The following is a 14597-nucleotide window of genomic DNA, read 5'->3' as shown; positions in this document are numbered from 1 at the left end:
AGCCTAAGAGGGCAGATTGGCATGAGAGATCCCAAATGGAAACAGAACTTATTTAAAAGAATGGAGTCATAGCACGGACATCCATGTAGATAATTTAATTAAGTAGTAGTCTTCAAAGTCATTGTATTTTTTTTGTAAAGTTGAATCACAAAACAGATCTACATGATTTTCACATGGTGGAGGTTTACAATCACACTCAGTCATTGTAAACTGTAGGAGGGAGGGGGCTGGCTACTTGGCAAATGATGAAAGAGAACTGTTCCTCTGGAGTTTCCATTTGACCTCCAAGGAGTTTTATATTACGGATTGTGTCTTTCTTTAGTCAACTTTGGTTTCAGAGAAATTGAACTTTTTCTTAATTTGTGGTCATTATAATCAATTTCTTTCAACTTGTTCCTCACTTTCTAAGACATTTTGAATTTGTGTTGCTAGCACAGCACCTGGAACGTGGTCATATTTTGCCTCCGATTTTTGACTGAAATCAATCCCAAATCCATAAATTGCAGTCTCTGGCCAATATTCTGTAGCCATTTCTGCCTAACAGTCAAAGATTCTTGGTTTGAATCTCAGCTCAGGTTTTATGCATGGAGTTTGCATGTTCATCCTATGCTTGTATGATTATTTCTCAGCGGACATTTCAGAAACATGCATGGTAGGTTAATTAAAGACTCTAAAATAAGCAATTCCCAACTACTGGGCACATTTGGTAAAGGGATGCACAGAGACCGAACAAAAATGTTATTGATCATATCAGGCTCGAAAATTAGACAATGATTCCTTCAAAATTGCAAACCACTGTATACCTTGCTTCCATTTCCGGCATTCAATTTTTGCAGGATTTTCAGCAATGACGACGACCAAAACTAAATTACGGAGCAGACTCAATATAAGTAACACACTTAGGTGTCGTTGTCTCCCAATTACTCCAATAGAACGTATTCATTGGTTTGAATGGTTGGGTGTACACGCCCTCTGCTGGTGATAAACGGGTCTTGAATTTTTATTGAATGTTATTTTTTAAGCACAAAGTAATTAGTCACTGATGATGTACAAACATTTTTTAGACAAGGGTGGAAATTTGCAGAATCTCTCACCCCTCAGTTCAAATAAATGAGTGCAAAAGTCTCGGGGTAACAATCAAACTAAAGTATATAGGCAAGTTCAGCGAGGATTCGGCGCCTTGTTGCACACCTCCACAATGACTTGCTGCAATTTCTTGACGGACGTCGCCACCGGTTGGAAACTCTCCTGGAAGATGCCCTTTCCCTCCCTGAGCCAGGCCAGGAAGCCATCCAGCTGCTTCTGTACCTCCGCTTGCTCCTCAAGTTCAGCCTGCAGCGCATGTCTAGCACACACCTCGGCCTCATGAGCCCTGCGCAGCTCCGTCAACGACGACTCCTGTCTGAGCATCTCCTAGACGTGTGGAAGTATATTGGTTTAGAATGTGAGGTCTTTAAATCATCAGAGGAGAAATGAATTAAAATCCATAATGATACACAGGCTTTTTAATGCTTTATAAAATCAGATTAGCACCTTATATTCTCTTTTGTTTTATTATGTTCTTTTGGAGTACAGTTCGAATTTTCTTCATTAAAAACACAAGGTTTCAATCAAGTTATCGCTTTTTGTTTGTGCGGCATGTTGGCGGTTGAGAACAGGAGGACGGAACAAAACAATGCGTCGACCTTCAACATGACAGTGAGTTATGTCACAAGATAATCTATCCACCTCATTCCAGAGGACACTCATGTAGAAATAATTATGGGAGTGAGTTCCTATAAAGCACCGGAAGTACTGTGGTAGTATTTGTTACAACGGCTTTCGTTTCCCAGTGTGGTTTATTTGAATGTGCACGCGACCACCCCTCTTTCTAAGCGATCTTAAGCCCCATAACATTTCACTCATTTACTGCCATACATTTTCAGACCCTCTTTTACCCTAACATTTGAAATAAAATTGAAAAAATCATAAATAAATTCCTGGGATTGAATGGCTGGGCTGTGAAAAGACAAGTAAATTTGTCAATGGCAGTGAATGAGTTAAAAATGTCCTGCAAAGCATGGGAACTTGTTGGTGGTTATACGAGGCACTAACCGCCAGACGTTATTGGCTTCAAAAGCGACGTTTTGAAAATGCCCCCGGGATGAGGAGGACAATGTTGTTGTGATAATCGGTACAGTTCCCAGTGACTACCCAAAGTCGGGGATGAGGAACACGGGCCTGAGAAGCCAAACCCACTTCTTTTCTGGAAGAAAGAAATGGGTCTGGGCAGCCCGCCCTCGCCCGCGGCTCAGCTCGGTTCAAAATGAACCGTGCAATCAAATTTGTTCATTTGCTGTGACGTGTTCTTCGTGAGCAACGTCATTCTTCAGCTGCGGACGTCCAGCCTCATAACATTCAAAATTATGCATGGAAGACATGACAAGTTTGTTTAATTCAGCAGTAAACTCTATTTTATATGACCAGAAACTAAGTCATTAAACCGGACTGGCACCACGTGGGTTGGCTAAATATGCAGACCATAACTTTGTGACAGTTCAGCTCTGTTGAATATGAATTAAGCAGCAAATATCCATCTCGGGGCGGCCATTTTGCCACTTGCTGTCAACTGAAAATTATACCACATCACGTACAACCAATCATGGCTCACCTGTTTTATGAGTTTGGTCATGTGACTTTCGCAAGCTGAGCCTTGATTGGCCTTTACCTGAGGCGCGAGCAGGTGTGATGTCACTGGGATGAGATGAGATGGATAAACACGGGTGGATTTTGTTGGTTAATTCATATTCCACAAACGCAATATTAGCCAGAATAACGTGTTTGGACTAACCCTATAATTTTTATGTGTAGGGGGACACAACACTTAAAGTGGAAAACAACCCAAACATATTTTTTTCAAGGATATGTTCCCAGCAGGCCCACTAGTTGAAACACTAGTGAGTGAGTGAGTGAATGAATGAATAAATGAATGAATGAATGAATGAATAAATAAATAAATAAATAAATAAACAAACGCAAACAGACATCTACTCTAGAGTCTGGAGTTTCTCGTTGAACTGATATGACTCGCCTGTATGTCCGGGGCATGTTTCATGTGACCCTGGTCCTCCTTCAATAGGACCTTGGGCGGAACCGAGAAACAGCGGGTGACCAGCAGCTCCTCCATCCGCTCCGACAGCTGGTTGAAGCCATCCCCCACAAACGCTTGCAGTTTGCGGCTACACTTTCTCGCCCGGACACGGAGCTGCTCCTCGGTTGTCGCGTCCGACTCACCTTGACTCAATTGTCGCACACATACTTTCTCCACCACGTTCAATATGTCGCTCAGACAGTCCAGGAAGGCGCTGGAGAGACGAAACATGAACGTCTGCGGCGTGAAGCCGAAAAACTGCGACTCGTATAGTTCTAAAGACGACGCGGGGAGAATGTCGGTCTCCTCGCAGGCATCTTCTCCGACATCCATCTTTGTTTTTACTTTTCCCGCTTCGCCTTCGTCTTTCCTTCTTCTTGGTTAAGTTGGCAGTAGGTGGACAACAATATTGCGCTCTACTGCAACCAAGCGACGACGAATGGCATTGTAACTGAGAGAGGAACGCGCTACTGCAGTGGTTCTCAAATTATTTTCTACCAAGTACCACTAGCTCTCCAAGTACCACCATAGACTTGAATATAGCAAAATAGCTTATTCTTTTTTAAAAATGATTCATTTGAGATGTATTGCGCATCATATTTAAATAAAACGTGTTCCTAAATACATGTAATGTATTGTAATTGTAATGTAATGTATAAATAAATGTATTGAACTAAAAGTCAAATACAACTGAAATGTACTTGGCCAGTGATATGAGTTCAGCAGGGTTCTCAAGCTGATTTATGTGGGCGCCGCTGAGTCTGTGTGTGTCATTAAGTATTCCACAAAAAAAGGGGTTCAAGTGTTCAAAAAAGTACAACTAATCCAATCTTTACAAGTAGTAACAGTTCAGAACATTAAGTGCTCTTCAAAACGGGAACAAGATTGGTGGCCCGGTCCTCTCTTTCATCTCCATGGTACTGCATGCTCCTCAGCATGTCTAGATGAGTAATCACGTCTGAATTTTAGGCACTTCAACTTTGTGCAATCAAGGCTTGTCGGGGTGCTCCTTTACTCAACAACAAAAAAACATTCTTTCTCCTGTTTTTCTTGGAATTGGCTGGTCTCGTCGCCAATCTTTCTTTTCACAGCAGGTTTTATAAAAGACATATGATTGGGACTGTGGGTGACAGGTTTTTTTCACCCTTCTATTTGGTGTCCCTTCAGAAGTATGTTTTGCCAAAAGCTGTTATGAGCCTGAGCTATGATAGCCCATAAGTGATTTAAAAGCACACGCACGCACACATGCACACACACACCCAAACATGCACACATTCACACATGCCCCCCCAGACACACACACACAAATCGCCCAGGGTAACAACACAGCATAAAAAGTGGGTGCCGCATTCACATTAAACTTTGATGTCAAGTAGGGGGCCGCAAAATAAAATCCTGTGGCCGCAAATGACTCCTGAGCCATGAGCTTGAGACCCCAACATTAGAAGGAGCCCACATACCACAAGTGCACAGGCGTCCTCCCGGGAGCCATGATGCTGCATGTTTCAGATGTTTCCCAATTCCATCAAACGTGATTCAAATTATCAGGATCGTTAACAGGCTCCTGCAGAGCTTGCTGATGAGCTGATCATTTGAATCAGGTGTAATGGAGGAATGAAACATCTAAAATATGCAGGATAGTGGCCCTTGAGCTTGAGGACCAGAGTTTGACACCCATGTACTAGTGGTACTCGTACCACACTTTGAGAATTCACTGCTCAACTGTACCCTGCATAGATGGCAAGGTCACACTTTCAGTCCGCTGCCTCCTAGCGGCAAGCGTTATAAACGTCACGCATGACGCAGGGCTCCAGACACGCCCCCTGCTTGCCGGAAAAAGGGACATGCGCGGTGTCACCTCGTACTCTTTCCGTGCTCCTTTTCTCGGATTGTCTCCTCGTAGCGGCTTTTCGCTTCCACACGTGTAGCCTTTCCTATGTGAATCTCCCTCTCCTGAATCCACGTGTAAGATCACCCTGTTGTCAGAATAATGTGTGCGATTGAATGTCATCATCAGCTCTTCCGTGCTTAGTGCGTAGATGCTTGTATGACGGGGAGTGGGGGGGCAAAGATTGCGCTGTGGAAGTTTAGCCGGTTCTTGTTAGCATCGTAATGTTAGCTAGCCGACGAGCATCCACTTTTTGTTGTTGTGTTGCTAACGCTAGCTAGCAACCGTAAAAAGGGCAAGACTGAATGCGCCGAGCCAGACCCGTGAAGCTAAATGAAATGTTTATTGCCTGCCGTCCTCTCTCCAGGTGTGAAGCCAGAGAAACCGGCAACCATGGGGGCTTATCTGTCGCAACCGAACACGACCAAGACTTCCTCAGATGGCGGCAACAGCACCATGAGCTACGGCTTCTCCGCTATGCAGGGCTGGCGGGTTTCCATGGAGGTGAACCCCCACCGCGGAATCAAACACGGACACTTAACGTCGGTTAATCTCAGAAAACTACGACCAATCGTCACTAAAATTAGAAATTACTTATCTCTACTTTACCCACATCAATCTCCGACATCAACAATCACCCCAATATTTTGGATTGTATGGGCGTAAGATGTTTTCCTTGATGTCAGAAATGTTCGGTCAGTGTTTACCAAAACCTATGTGGACATCTCTACCTATACTCGCATCCAACTCTGAAAATATCAAACCAATCACACCAATATTTCGGATTTTATGGACATTGACGTCTTCCACTCAACAGGTGCTCACTACAGCTTAATGAGGAAAACGCTTAATGTCTATAAAATCTTAGATTTTGAGGTGATTATTTAGATATTTTCAGAGATTGATGTGGGCACAGGTAGAGATGTGCACATGAATTTTGATGACATTTGGTCGTAGTTTTCTAACATTAAGAGACATTTAGCTTTTTCTCTGTCGTGAATGTCTGGTGAGAATTAGGCTTAATGCCCATAAAAATCAAAACACTGCAGCAACTGTTCTGATATTTCCAGAGAAGTGGGCATGAGTAGACACATGCATGTGGATTTTGGTGACGATTCATTGCAGTTTTCTGACAAAGTGACGCTAAGCTTTTTTACATGTACATTAAGCATTTTAGACTATCCATTTTTGATTCAGTCAAGGTGACTGTAGTGGATTATGATCTGATTGCAAAGTCTTGTAGTCGATATCCAATACTGTACAGCATTCAAGTCTAGGTTAATGTTAATTTTGTGTGTGTTTGTGTGTTGAACAGGATGCTCACAATTGTATCCCCGAGTTTGACGAGGAGACCGCTATGTTTTCTGTGTATGATGGACATGGAGGTAAGTGTAGTTGAACACACTGTTCATTTCCACTAACCACAATTTAATTTTACACACACCACTGAAGATTATTCAATGCTGTTAAACACTACAGTCATAATCATATTAAGTTACTCCACTGTTTTTGTCTTTCTTCTATCACCGTTGCTGAGATTTTATGACCCGCTCTTCCTTTTTAGGAGAAGAGGTGGCTCTTTACTGCTCAAAATACCTTCCTGATATCATCAAGGAGCAGAAAACCTACAAAGATGGCAAACTACAAAAGGTTGGGAGTGTTTTCTGAGAAGTATATTTTTCAGAACAGGGGCTTTTCACTTGAGTTCACTCAAATACTTTTTTTTTTGGTGTGTGTTCTTTCCAGGCACTGGAGGATGCCTTCTTGGCCATCGACTGCAGAATCACCACAGAGGACGTCATCAAGGAGCTGGTGCAGATCGCCGGGCGCCCCATCGAGGAGCCGCCCACTAAAAAAGTGGCAGACGAGGACGACGGTGAGTGCATCCTAAAATAACCAGGGGTTTCAGCTCCCTGTTTCTTGGTGTAGAGTGCTACTAATGACAAAATCTCTCTCTCTCTCTCTGTCTTTTCTGTTCTTCATCCAGTGGACACAGAGGAGGCGGCGTTACTTCACGAGGAGGCAACTATGACCATCGAGGAGCTGCTCGTACGCTACGGACAGAATAAGAGTGCTAACAAGCAAACCGCCGCTAGCAGGTAAGCTCAATGTCTTTGTTTTAGGAATATTCAATTGATCACTTTTGAAACAATCTGAACTACATTTTGATATCCATTGAGGCATTGGGCAACCACTAAGGTTGGACACATCACCACTGTGACGCTGATTGGCCTCTGATTACATCACCCTCCCACACTAGGAAATAATATACATAGAACTAATACCCATCAGGGTGATTCTGTTGCTGTCATAAAACCTTTTACTACTTTTAGTAACATTTTAACATTCTTTGCACACGTGTAAAATTAATTTTATAACCAAGCAATTTAGAAATGTGTACGAGAGCATGAAGTCACAGCACAATTTGATCATTCTTGTCCCTCAAAATTGTGAAAAACAACTTGTTACGGTTAAAAGCATTAAAATGTGTCGTCACCCTTTGGTAGATGATGTTTGTGGATATAAATATATAGAAGAGTTTATTTTTTGTGCTCCACGTTAAAACTAAACACAGCTATCATTGTGTAATTTTCGGTCTCAAAAAATGCCAAAGAAACTCAAAACATGCTTTCTATGCTCACCGAACTGTCCTTTGACATATCAAAGTGGCGTTCAAATTTAAAGGTTCCACTGTGTGTGTGTGTATATAGTCATAAACTACTCTGCATTAAGAATTATAAACCTACACCTCATATCTCTATTGATGAGTTTCAATGAGAAAACTGACCCTTTAGTATGTTCTGAGGCTCCACATAGAATATACTGTACTGTTTACTGGTATGTTTTATTTACAAAAACATGGCATGACTGTCAAGGTAGAAGCAGATTGCAATAATCAATTGCACCATTCACTGACTTCACCTGTGCATTTTGGTGGCAGAGACTCTCCATCATTGACCAATCTAAAATGTCGAAAATGGCTTGCTCTCATTGGCAATCATACTGTTGTTTCCAGCACAACCGCTAAGAAGGCCTCGGGCCAGTCTCCGGAGGCCTCTGGACACAAGGGGGAAGGTGAGGAAGGACCAAAGAAGGAGGAGATTGTGAACGGAGAGGTGGAGGAGGAGAGCAATGGAACGGAGAAGGACGGCGACGGAGTGGAATGCGGGTCCAAGCTGCGGGCTTGCCGCAGAACGATTAGCGCCGAAGGCTGCGGCTCAGGTAGGATCGCTTGATCCCGGTCATCGCTTTGTGTCTCATTCAAAAGCACTTTCAGTTTTGAGGACTTGAGTGCTTGTGGCACCTCCACAGCAGCAGACTGCGACGGCTCAGGTGGCTCCAATGGAGAAGAGAAGGCCACTAAAGCTGAAGTGGACGCGGGCCCCTCGTGTTCTTCGTCCTCCAAAACTGAAGGCGATTCCAAGTCCAGATTCTTCGATGACAGTGAGGAGTCTGAAGGGGAGGGTGAAGAGGAGGAGGAGGAGGGCAGCGATGAAGAGGTGAGGGAACAAAGTCCAATCCTTGGTTTGGTCAAGACAGTAGAAGCACATGCTGATGTTGTTGTTCTTGTTCAGAATGGCAGTGAAGAGGGGGAGGAGGCTGACAGCAGTGAGCTGGAAGAGGAGGACACTGAAGAGGGGGAGGAAGACTCTGAGGATGAAGATGAGGAGGAAATGATTCTACCGGGGATGAACGGCAAAGAGGAGGTGTGTCCCCGGAAGAAAGATTCCAATTTGTTTTTTATGGAACAGTTTGACACCTTTTGTCTTATCTGTCTAATTGCGATTTATCGAGGTTGTTTTTCTTAAATTGTGCTTCAAAATAGGCCCCGCCAAGCCTCAACAATATGACAGGCAAAATTATGATTAAGTACAATTATATTCTTCTTCCAAGTGTGCAAAAAGTAACAACCTAAAACGAACAACAAATAAAACACTAACAAGTAATAGGGGATGTCATCATGAGTCACACTTCACATAAGTTCCGCTGTATATCCTTCTGCCGTCCTTTGGCCCGCCGCACACCGAGCGACGTGACGCAACTGTTGTGAGCAGCGTAAGGGGTTCTGCCACTAGTTTTCATGAATGGTGAACCGCCGGTTCAGTTAATTGTGAAGTGTGGATTCTGTGGAATGATGTCAAAATGCACAAATGCAGCCAATGAATTGGGCGATCAATGGCTACGTTTACATGGAAACATTTATTCGGATTAAAAGCCTGATCGGAATAACGCTTCATGTCCATACCCCATTTGGAATATTCTGACCCGATCAAGCCCATTCCGATCAATATTTTATTCCGAACGAGAGGGGTGGTTTATGTCGATTGATAATCCAATTGGCTCGCGTGAAAACACTAATTCAGAAATTTCGGAACAAACCGTCTTTACCGCGCATGTCCGTAACGTCAGTGTACGCGTTTCTGTTATTCTCGGAAGATCTGCACATGTTAAAATAATTTGTTCGGATCAAAAGTGCGATGCATAAACACGCAAGGCCTAATTGGATCAAAATTTTTCGTGTCCATGAAAACAGTGCATCCGATCATACTTTTAATCCGAAATCTGATCGAATCGATGACATTTTGTCCATGTAAACGTAGCCATTGGCAACTGCCCATTTCTTCTTTTCTTGCTATTTTAACGCATCCACAGCAGCCATGACAATCCATTTTTTCCTTGAGAATGTTGTCTGAGGTTGAAAAAAAAAAACCAAGACGGCGCACTATGTGGAACCTCAAAAGGTTGTTTTTGATGAGAATGTGTGCGAGGGTCAATCGACAAGTGTTTTGAGTGTAAATCATCGGCTATAATTTGTTGGTGCTTGTCCATTTCAGTCGGGTTTGTGTGCTGTGGGCCTTAGTAACGTGTCGAAAAATGCACCACAATGAATGTCAAGATTTGAGGCGTTGTTGTGAATGTCCTTGTTGTTCAGGAAGCGGCTTTTAAAGCGTTAACTATCTCTTGTGTTTTTGGGGGGCTGGATTACAGCCCGGCTCAGACAGCGGCACCACCGCCGTTGTGGCTCTGATCCGAGGCAAGCAGCTGATTGTGGCCAACGCTGGAGACTCCCGCTGCGTGGTCTCCGAGCGAGGTAACAATCTCATGTTTTGGTCAGTGTCACGTCAAAGTTAGTTAAGGTTACTTTATGCCACAAATATTTGCTTTTCTGTTATTAGTTAAGCACCCGGGCGTGTGTTTCAGCTGATATGTTAAGAACTGGATTTTGTCTGAATTTTGTGTTGTACGGTGTAGCATGTGAAATAGAATACGCGTTGTGGTTTTGCCACAGGGAAAGCTGTGGACATGTCTTATGACCACAAGCCTGAGGACGAGCTGGAGCTGTCTCGCATTAAAAAGGCAGGAGGCAAAGTGACCATGGACGGACGAGTCAACGGCGGACTGAACCTCTCCAGAGCCATTGGTACGTTTGCACACATTGCTGAATAGCGCCAATGTACCTTTACTCAAGTGCCACTGAATTAGGTACAACCGCACATCTGACATCAGTGCAAATACTGTACTTCTCTAGTGCACTGATTTTATTTATTTTTTTCCCCAGGCGCTCTAGTGCACTGATTTTATTTATTTTTTTCCCCAGGCGTCCTTCCTTTACTTTGTCAAACTATGTTTGTTACTTTTTAAAATGTCATTTCCTTCAAGAGGACAATGCACTTTGATTTGGTTTTCCAACCTTTGGTGGATGATGACACAATGTAAAAAAAAAAGATTAATCAAAAAGAATGACTGGATAATGTTGCTGTTCTGCTCCGTCCTCCGTGATCTCAGGTGACCATTTCTACAAGAGGAACAAGGTCCTGCCACCAGAGGAGCAGATGATTTCGGCCATGCCCGACGTGAAAGTCCTGACCCTCAACGATGACCACGACTTCATGGTCATCGCCTGCGACGGCATCTGGTGGGACGCTTTCGCTTTGAAATGCTCTCTGCTAAATACTTGCCTCACACTGCCGCGGCTGTTACGTTTCACCTGTCGCTGAGCCTCGTTCTCTCATCCGCACGTGCAGGAACGTGTTGAGCAGTCAGGAGGTGGTCGACTTCATCAGCGAGAGGATCAAGCCCGACCAGAGCGGCGGCGGCGCCAGACCTCTTTCGTCCATTGTGGAGGAGGTGACAAAAACATATCACGCTCTTATAGCTACACACAACCTAATTCGATTCAATAAATGTTGATTAACACTGTCAAAGAGGTATTCATGGAACAATACAGCTGTCGTTTTTGTGGTTGTACTTGGGAGTGGTGTAAAACTGAACTATAGTGGCTCCTCCACTCAGCAGTGACCCTCTTTATTTTGTTGTTTGGAGTCGTTGGCAAAATTTGGCGTTACAAATGCTAGATGGTGGCTGCAAACCAACCACCGTTATGATTTATGATTTGCGTTTCCCTCCTCAGCTTTTGGACCATTGTTTGGCCCCAGACACATCTGGCGACGGGACAGGATGCGACAACATGACCTGCATGATCGTCACCTTCCGACCACACCCCTGCCTCGCTCAGACCCTGTCAGACGACACCAAGAAGAGGAAGCACCCGGAGGAAGAGCAGAAGGCGGCGGAGGGAGGAGCCGAGCCCGAGAACAACGGGAATGGCAGCAAAAAGCCCAAAAGTGACCAGAGCTAAGGAGGAACTGTTGGGGGCGCGGAGCAGCTGGTCACCAGAAATCAAGTCCTGACCTCACACGATGCTCACTTCACCTTGGAACGGAGAGTTTTCTGTTTTAGGTGGATCCTCACTTTAAACTCGCACCTGCCAGTTGTTTCTGTCCTTCGCTGATATTAGTAATAACCCCCTACCCCACCCCTCCGCCAGTCACTGGCATAGAGCAGCTCGTTTTTTCCCAAGCTACTTTGTAGCACGCTTTGGTCAATTCCTGACTTTTTTCCGAGCCACCCCGCTTTTTCCTCTACCTGGCTTTTGCACACTTTAGTTTTCATAAGAGTTTGATCTTACTACCAGTTTCTGTTCTCAACTTTAATTTTGTCCATCACCTGCACGATGCTCCTTGGGTGTTAGGAAGCAGTCGACGCCTCTGCCAAGTGCCATAAAAGTTGTGATTTGTATCTATTTATCCATCTTTAGACCATCTGGAGGCAGAGCGCAGAGGCCATGTTTGCTGTCACAGGCGGTGGTGAGACCAAATGCGTGTTTTGAGTTTAGTGCTGCATTGGATGGATTTTCTTCAATTCACGTCAACATTATACTGCCCCTGACCCCCCCCCCCCCCCCCCCCCTTGTTTTTCTTTCCCTTCATTCCTACATGTCTTCAATGTTTAAATGAATTTCTGGAAGCAAGAAATTATTTTTTATTGTCCCGAAAGCTTAGACGTCCATCCAGAGACATTCTTTATATCACGGTTTTCAATTCTATGTTTTTTTTTTAGATTAGGATTTACGTAAAGTCAATTTGTACCTGAATAGCAGTATCTCTAAGATCTTTGTGATCTGTGGCGAAAGATGGCAAGTTTGTTTTTGAGTGGTACGATATGAATTTAAGACTTTAAAGTTTTCGATGGTTCTTTGACCCCCCCCCGCCCCCCCACCCCACCACCACCACCACTCAACTCATTGTGACTGTAAGTTGGGTCTCATATACTCAGTTTTCCCTCCTGTACATAGACCCCCCCCCCCAGTCCTTGTACGTGAAGATAAAAATCACTTTTTCTTTGTAATTGTAAGTCAGTGGAACATTTTTGGTGCATTCTCTTTTGACACCAGTATGTAAGTACATTCAAATAAATTTTTTTAAATAAGCAGAAGTGTGTATCGCTACTAACGTATGATGTCTAATATGCTGGTAAAACTGATCAAAACATTGAATTCAGCAGCTACATTTCCACACAAATACAATTAATATTTATATAATATTTATATCTGGTGTTTGATTGATCACAAAGAATGCAGAATATAGATCATAATAGTAATTTGCAATATGCTGCCTTAGTTTGTTGATTATTACTCCCTGATTAATTGTTTCTTTGAAGAAATACAGGAAATGTAATAGAGTGACTTTACCTTTTCACAGTTTTGTGAAAATTGCATAAGATTCAAATCTCTTTTTAGTCCTTCATTCCAGAGTCACTCGTTAGGTTAAATTGGAACTCCAAATTTTCCATAGGTGTAAAAGTGAGCCTGAGTGCAAAATCAAATGGCATTTGCTCCAATGGAAATTCCTATAGAAAATGGATGTCTGTATAACCCCTTAACATAGTAAAACTACTACAAACAGTTGTACACAGTGGTTATGGCTTCTCTTCCTCCCGGGTCATTCGAAGTGAGGCAAAAACCCAGCAGAGGGGAGCAAAGATCTTTTGAGTGACAGTAGGGTGAAGTCCCTCCCAAAGGACTGAGGAGGGAGAGATTGCTCAAGAGGGCCCAACCGCAACATAAAGTTGCTCATGCCACAGACTGCACCTTCATAGGAAAAGTCAATACAAACAAACACAAGAAGGTAAAAAAAAACAAAAAAACCATACGGGACACTCTTAAGTAATATGAAAAACTGCTTTTTGTGATTCAGGTAGTACAAATTCTTTTCACTGAGTAGGGACACAGTGCCTGAATAGGAAATGATACTTAACAGCAGATGAAGTCATGGAATATAACGTTTTCCTTTACTTCAGTGGTAGGCAACCTGTCATGGGGGCCACAGATCAGTCTTTAATTTGGCTCACCAAGCAGTTACATCAGAGTTGGGCAACTTAAATGCCAGAGGGGGGCACTGTTTTATTCATCAGTGCCACTGGGGAAAATACAGGGGACCACGTACTTCCCAGATGTGTGACAGAAATTCTATTTAAATATGAACAAAATATACGTGCAAAATATGTGCTCCTAATATATTTCGTCATCCACCAAACCCAACAACAAAAGATTTAAAGCAAACAACTAAATAACCACATATTGTAACCACCCACTAACAGTGCAAAGGGCTCCCTTGCATAAAAATGACCATTCAAGGATGACGCAAATCTACTGAACAAGAAACCAACATGAAGTGCAAGAACCAATTCAGGTTTTTTTCTCAGGAAAAAAGCAATTCACAACACTTTTTAATGTTATATACACAGTTGTACACAGTGGTTATGGCTCATCTTCCTCCCGGATCATTCGAAGTGAGGCAAAACTTTGTGTGTGTGTGTGTGTGTATATATATTATGTATGTATATGGATATAGATATAAATATATATACAATTATGTATGCGTGTAAAATGTTTATATATATGTATATAGTAAGAATAACCTGGCCCATCTCTTCGTTCCGAAACTCATGTGTCCCTAGAGTACAAAAGATAGCCTATCCCTACTTTAAGTTACCAATTGTTCATTCAGCATGCTTATCGCAGTCTTCCTATAGGCTGCTGCTGCCCGTTGGAAGGATCATTCTTGCTGCAGAAAACAATGGAAAGCGTGAAAGGAAACGTACTGTCCTTGGATTCTAAAAACGTCAGCGTGGACACACACATGCTCGCACACTTCCGCTTGACTTAAACAGGCAGGATGTTTTTTTGTCCTCACAGTGTAGATTACGAGTTTTAGTGGTGGATCCATTGAGTCAGCT

At 43.1% G+C, this 14597-nt stretch overlaps 2 protein-coding genes across 3 annotated transcripts; one reads left to right on the top strand and one right to left on the bottom strand.

Moving 5' to 3' along the window:
• Positions 1 to 976: 976 nt before the first annotated feature.
• mis12 (MIS12 kinetochore complex component) lies at positions 977 to 3557 on the bottom strand. The gene is made up of 2 exons (XM_086025654.1): positions 3071 to 3557; positions 977 to 1413 (listed from the first exon to the last, which is right to left on the bottom strand). The coding sequence occupies exons 1-2, from the start codon at positions 3461 to 3463 to the stop codon at positions 1162 to 1164; spliced, it is 645 nt and encodes a 214-aa protein (XP_085881780.1). The 5' UTR covers positions 3464 to 3557; the 3' UTR covers positions 977 to 1161.
• A 1398-nt stretch (positions 3558 to 4955) lies between these two features.
• On the top strand, positions 4956 to 12788 carry ppm1g (protein phosphatase, Mg2+/Mn2+ dependent, 1G). 2 transcript variants are annotated; one of them, XM_086026760.1, is made up of 14 exons: positions 4956 to 5095; positions 5386 to 5522; positions 6334 to 6403; positions 6583 to 6668; positions 6765 to 6894; positions 7006 to 7117; positions 8035 to 8240; positions 8334 to 8518; positions 8594 to 8725; positions 10008 to 10110; positions 10309 to 10440; positions 10806 to 10935; positions 11045 to 11147; positions 11431 to 12788. In XM_086026760.1, exons 2-14 carry the CDS (start codon positions 5412 to 5414, stop codon positions 11656 to 11658), a joined length of 1728 nt encoding a protein of 575 aa, XP_085882886.1. In that variant the 5' UTR covers positions 4956 to 5095; positions 5386 to 5411; the 3' UTR covers positions 11659 to 12788. The 2 variants fall into 2 exon arrangements, with proteins under 2 accessions (XP_085882886.1, XP_085882885.1); XM_086026759.1 differs by having other exon boundaries at positions 8331 to 8518.
• The last annotated feature ends 1809 nt before the right edge of the window (positions 12789 to 14597 follow it).

The sequence above is a fragment of the Filicampus tigris genome, chromosome 3 (assembly GCF_054856515.1).
Source record: "Filicampus tigris isolate MCC_2025a chromosome 3, RoL_Ftig_1.0, whole genome shotgun sequence".
NCBI lineage: Eukaryota > Metazoa > Chordata > Actinopteri > Syngnathiformes > Syngnathidae > Filicampus > Filicampus tigris.
The sequence above is the reverse complement of the archived record's forward strand: the minus strand, read 5'-3'. Positions and strand labels throughout refer to the sequence as shown.

Bases quoted from the DNA above. Each gene is read 5' to 3' on its own strand.
- mis12 (XM_086025654.1), bottom strand. From the start codon at position 3,463: ATGGATGTCGGAGAAGATGCCTGCGAGGAGACCGACATTCTCCCCGCG. The intron at 1,414-3,070 runs GCGAGTCATATC...CCACACGTCTAG, and splicing joins AACATGCCCCGGACATACAG to GAGATGCTCAGACAGGAGTC.
- ppm1g (XM_086026759.1), top strand. From the start codon at position 5,412: ATGGGGGCTTATCTGTCGCAACCGAACACGACCAAGACTTCCTCAGAT. The intron at 6,404-6,582 runs GTAAGTGTAGTT...CTTCCTTTTTAG, and splicing joins TGTGTATGATGGACATGGAG to GAGAAGAGGTGGCTCTTTAC. The intron at 7,118-8,034 runs GTAAGCTCAATG...TGTTGTTTCCAG, and splicing joins AAGCAAACCGCCGCTAGCAG to CACAACCGCTAAGAAGGCCT.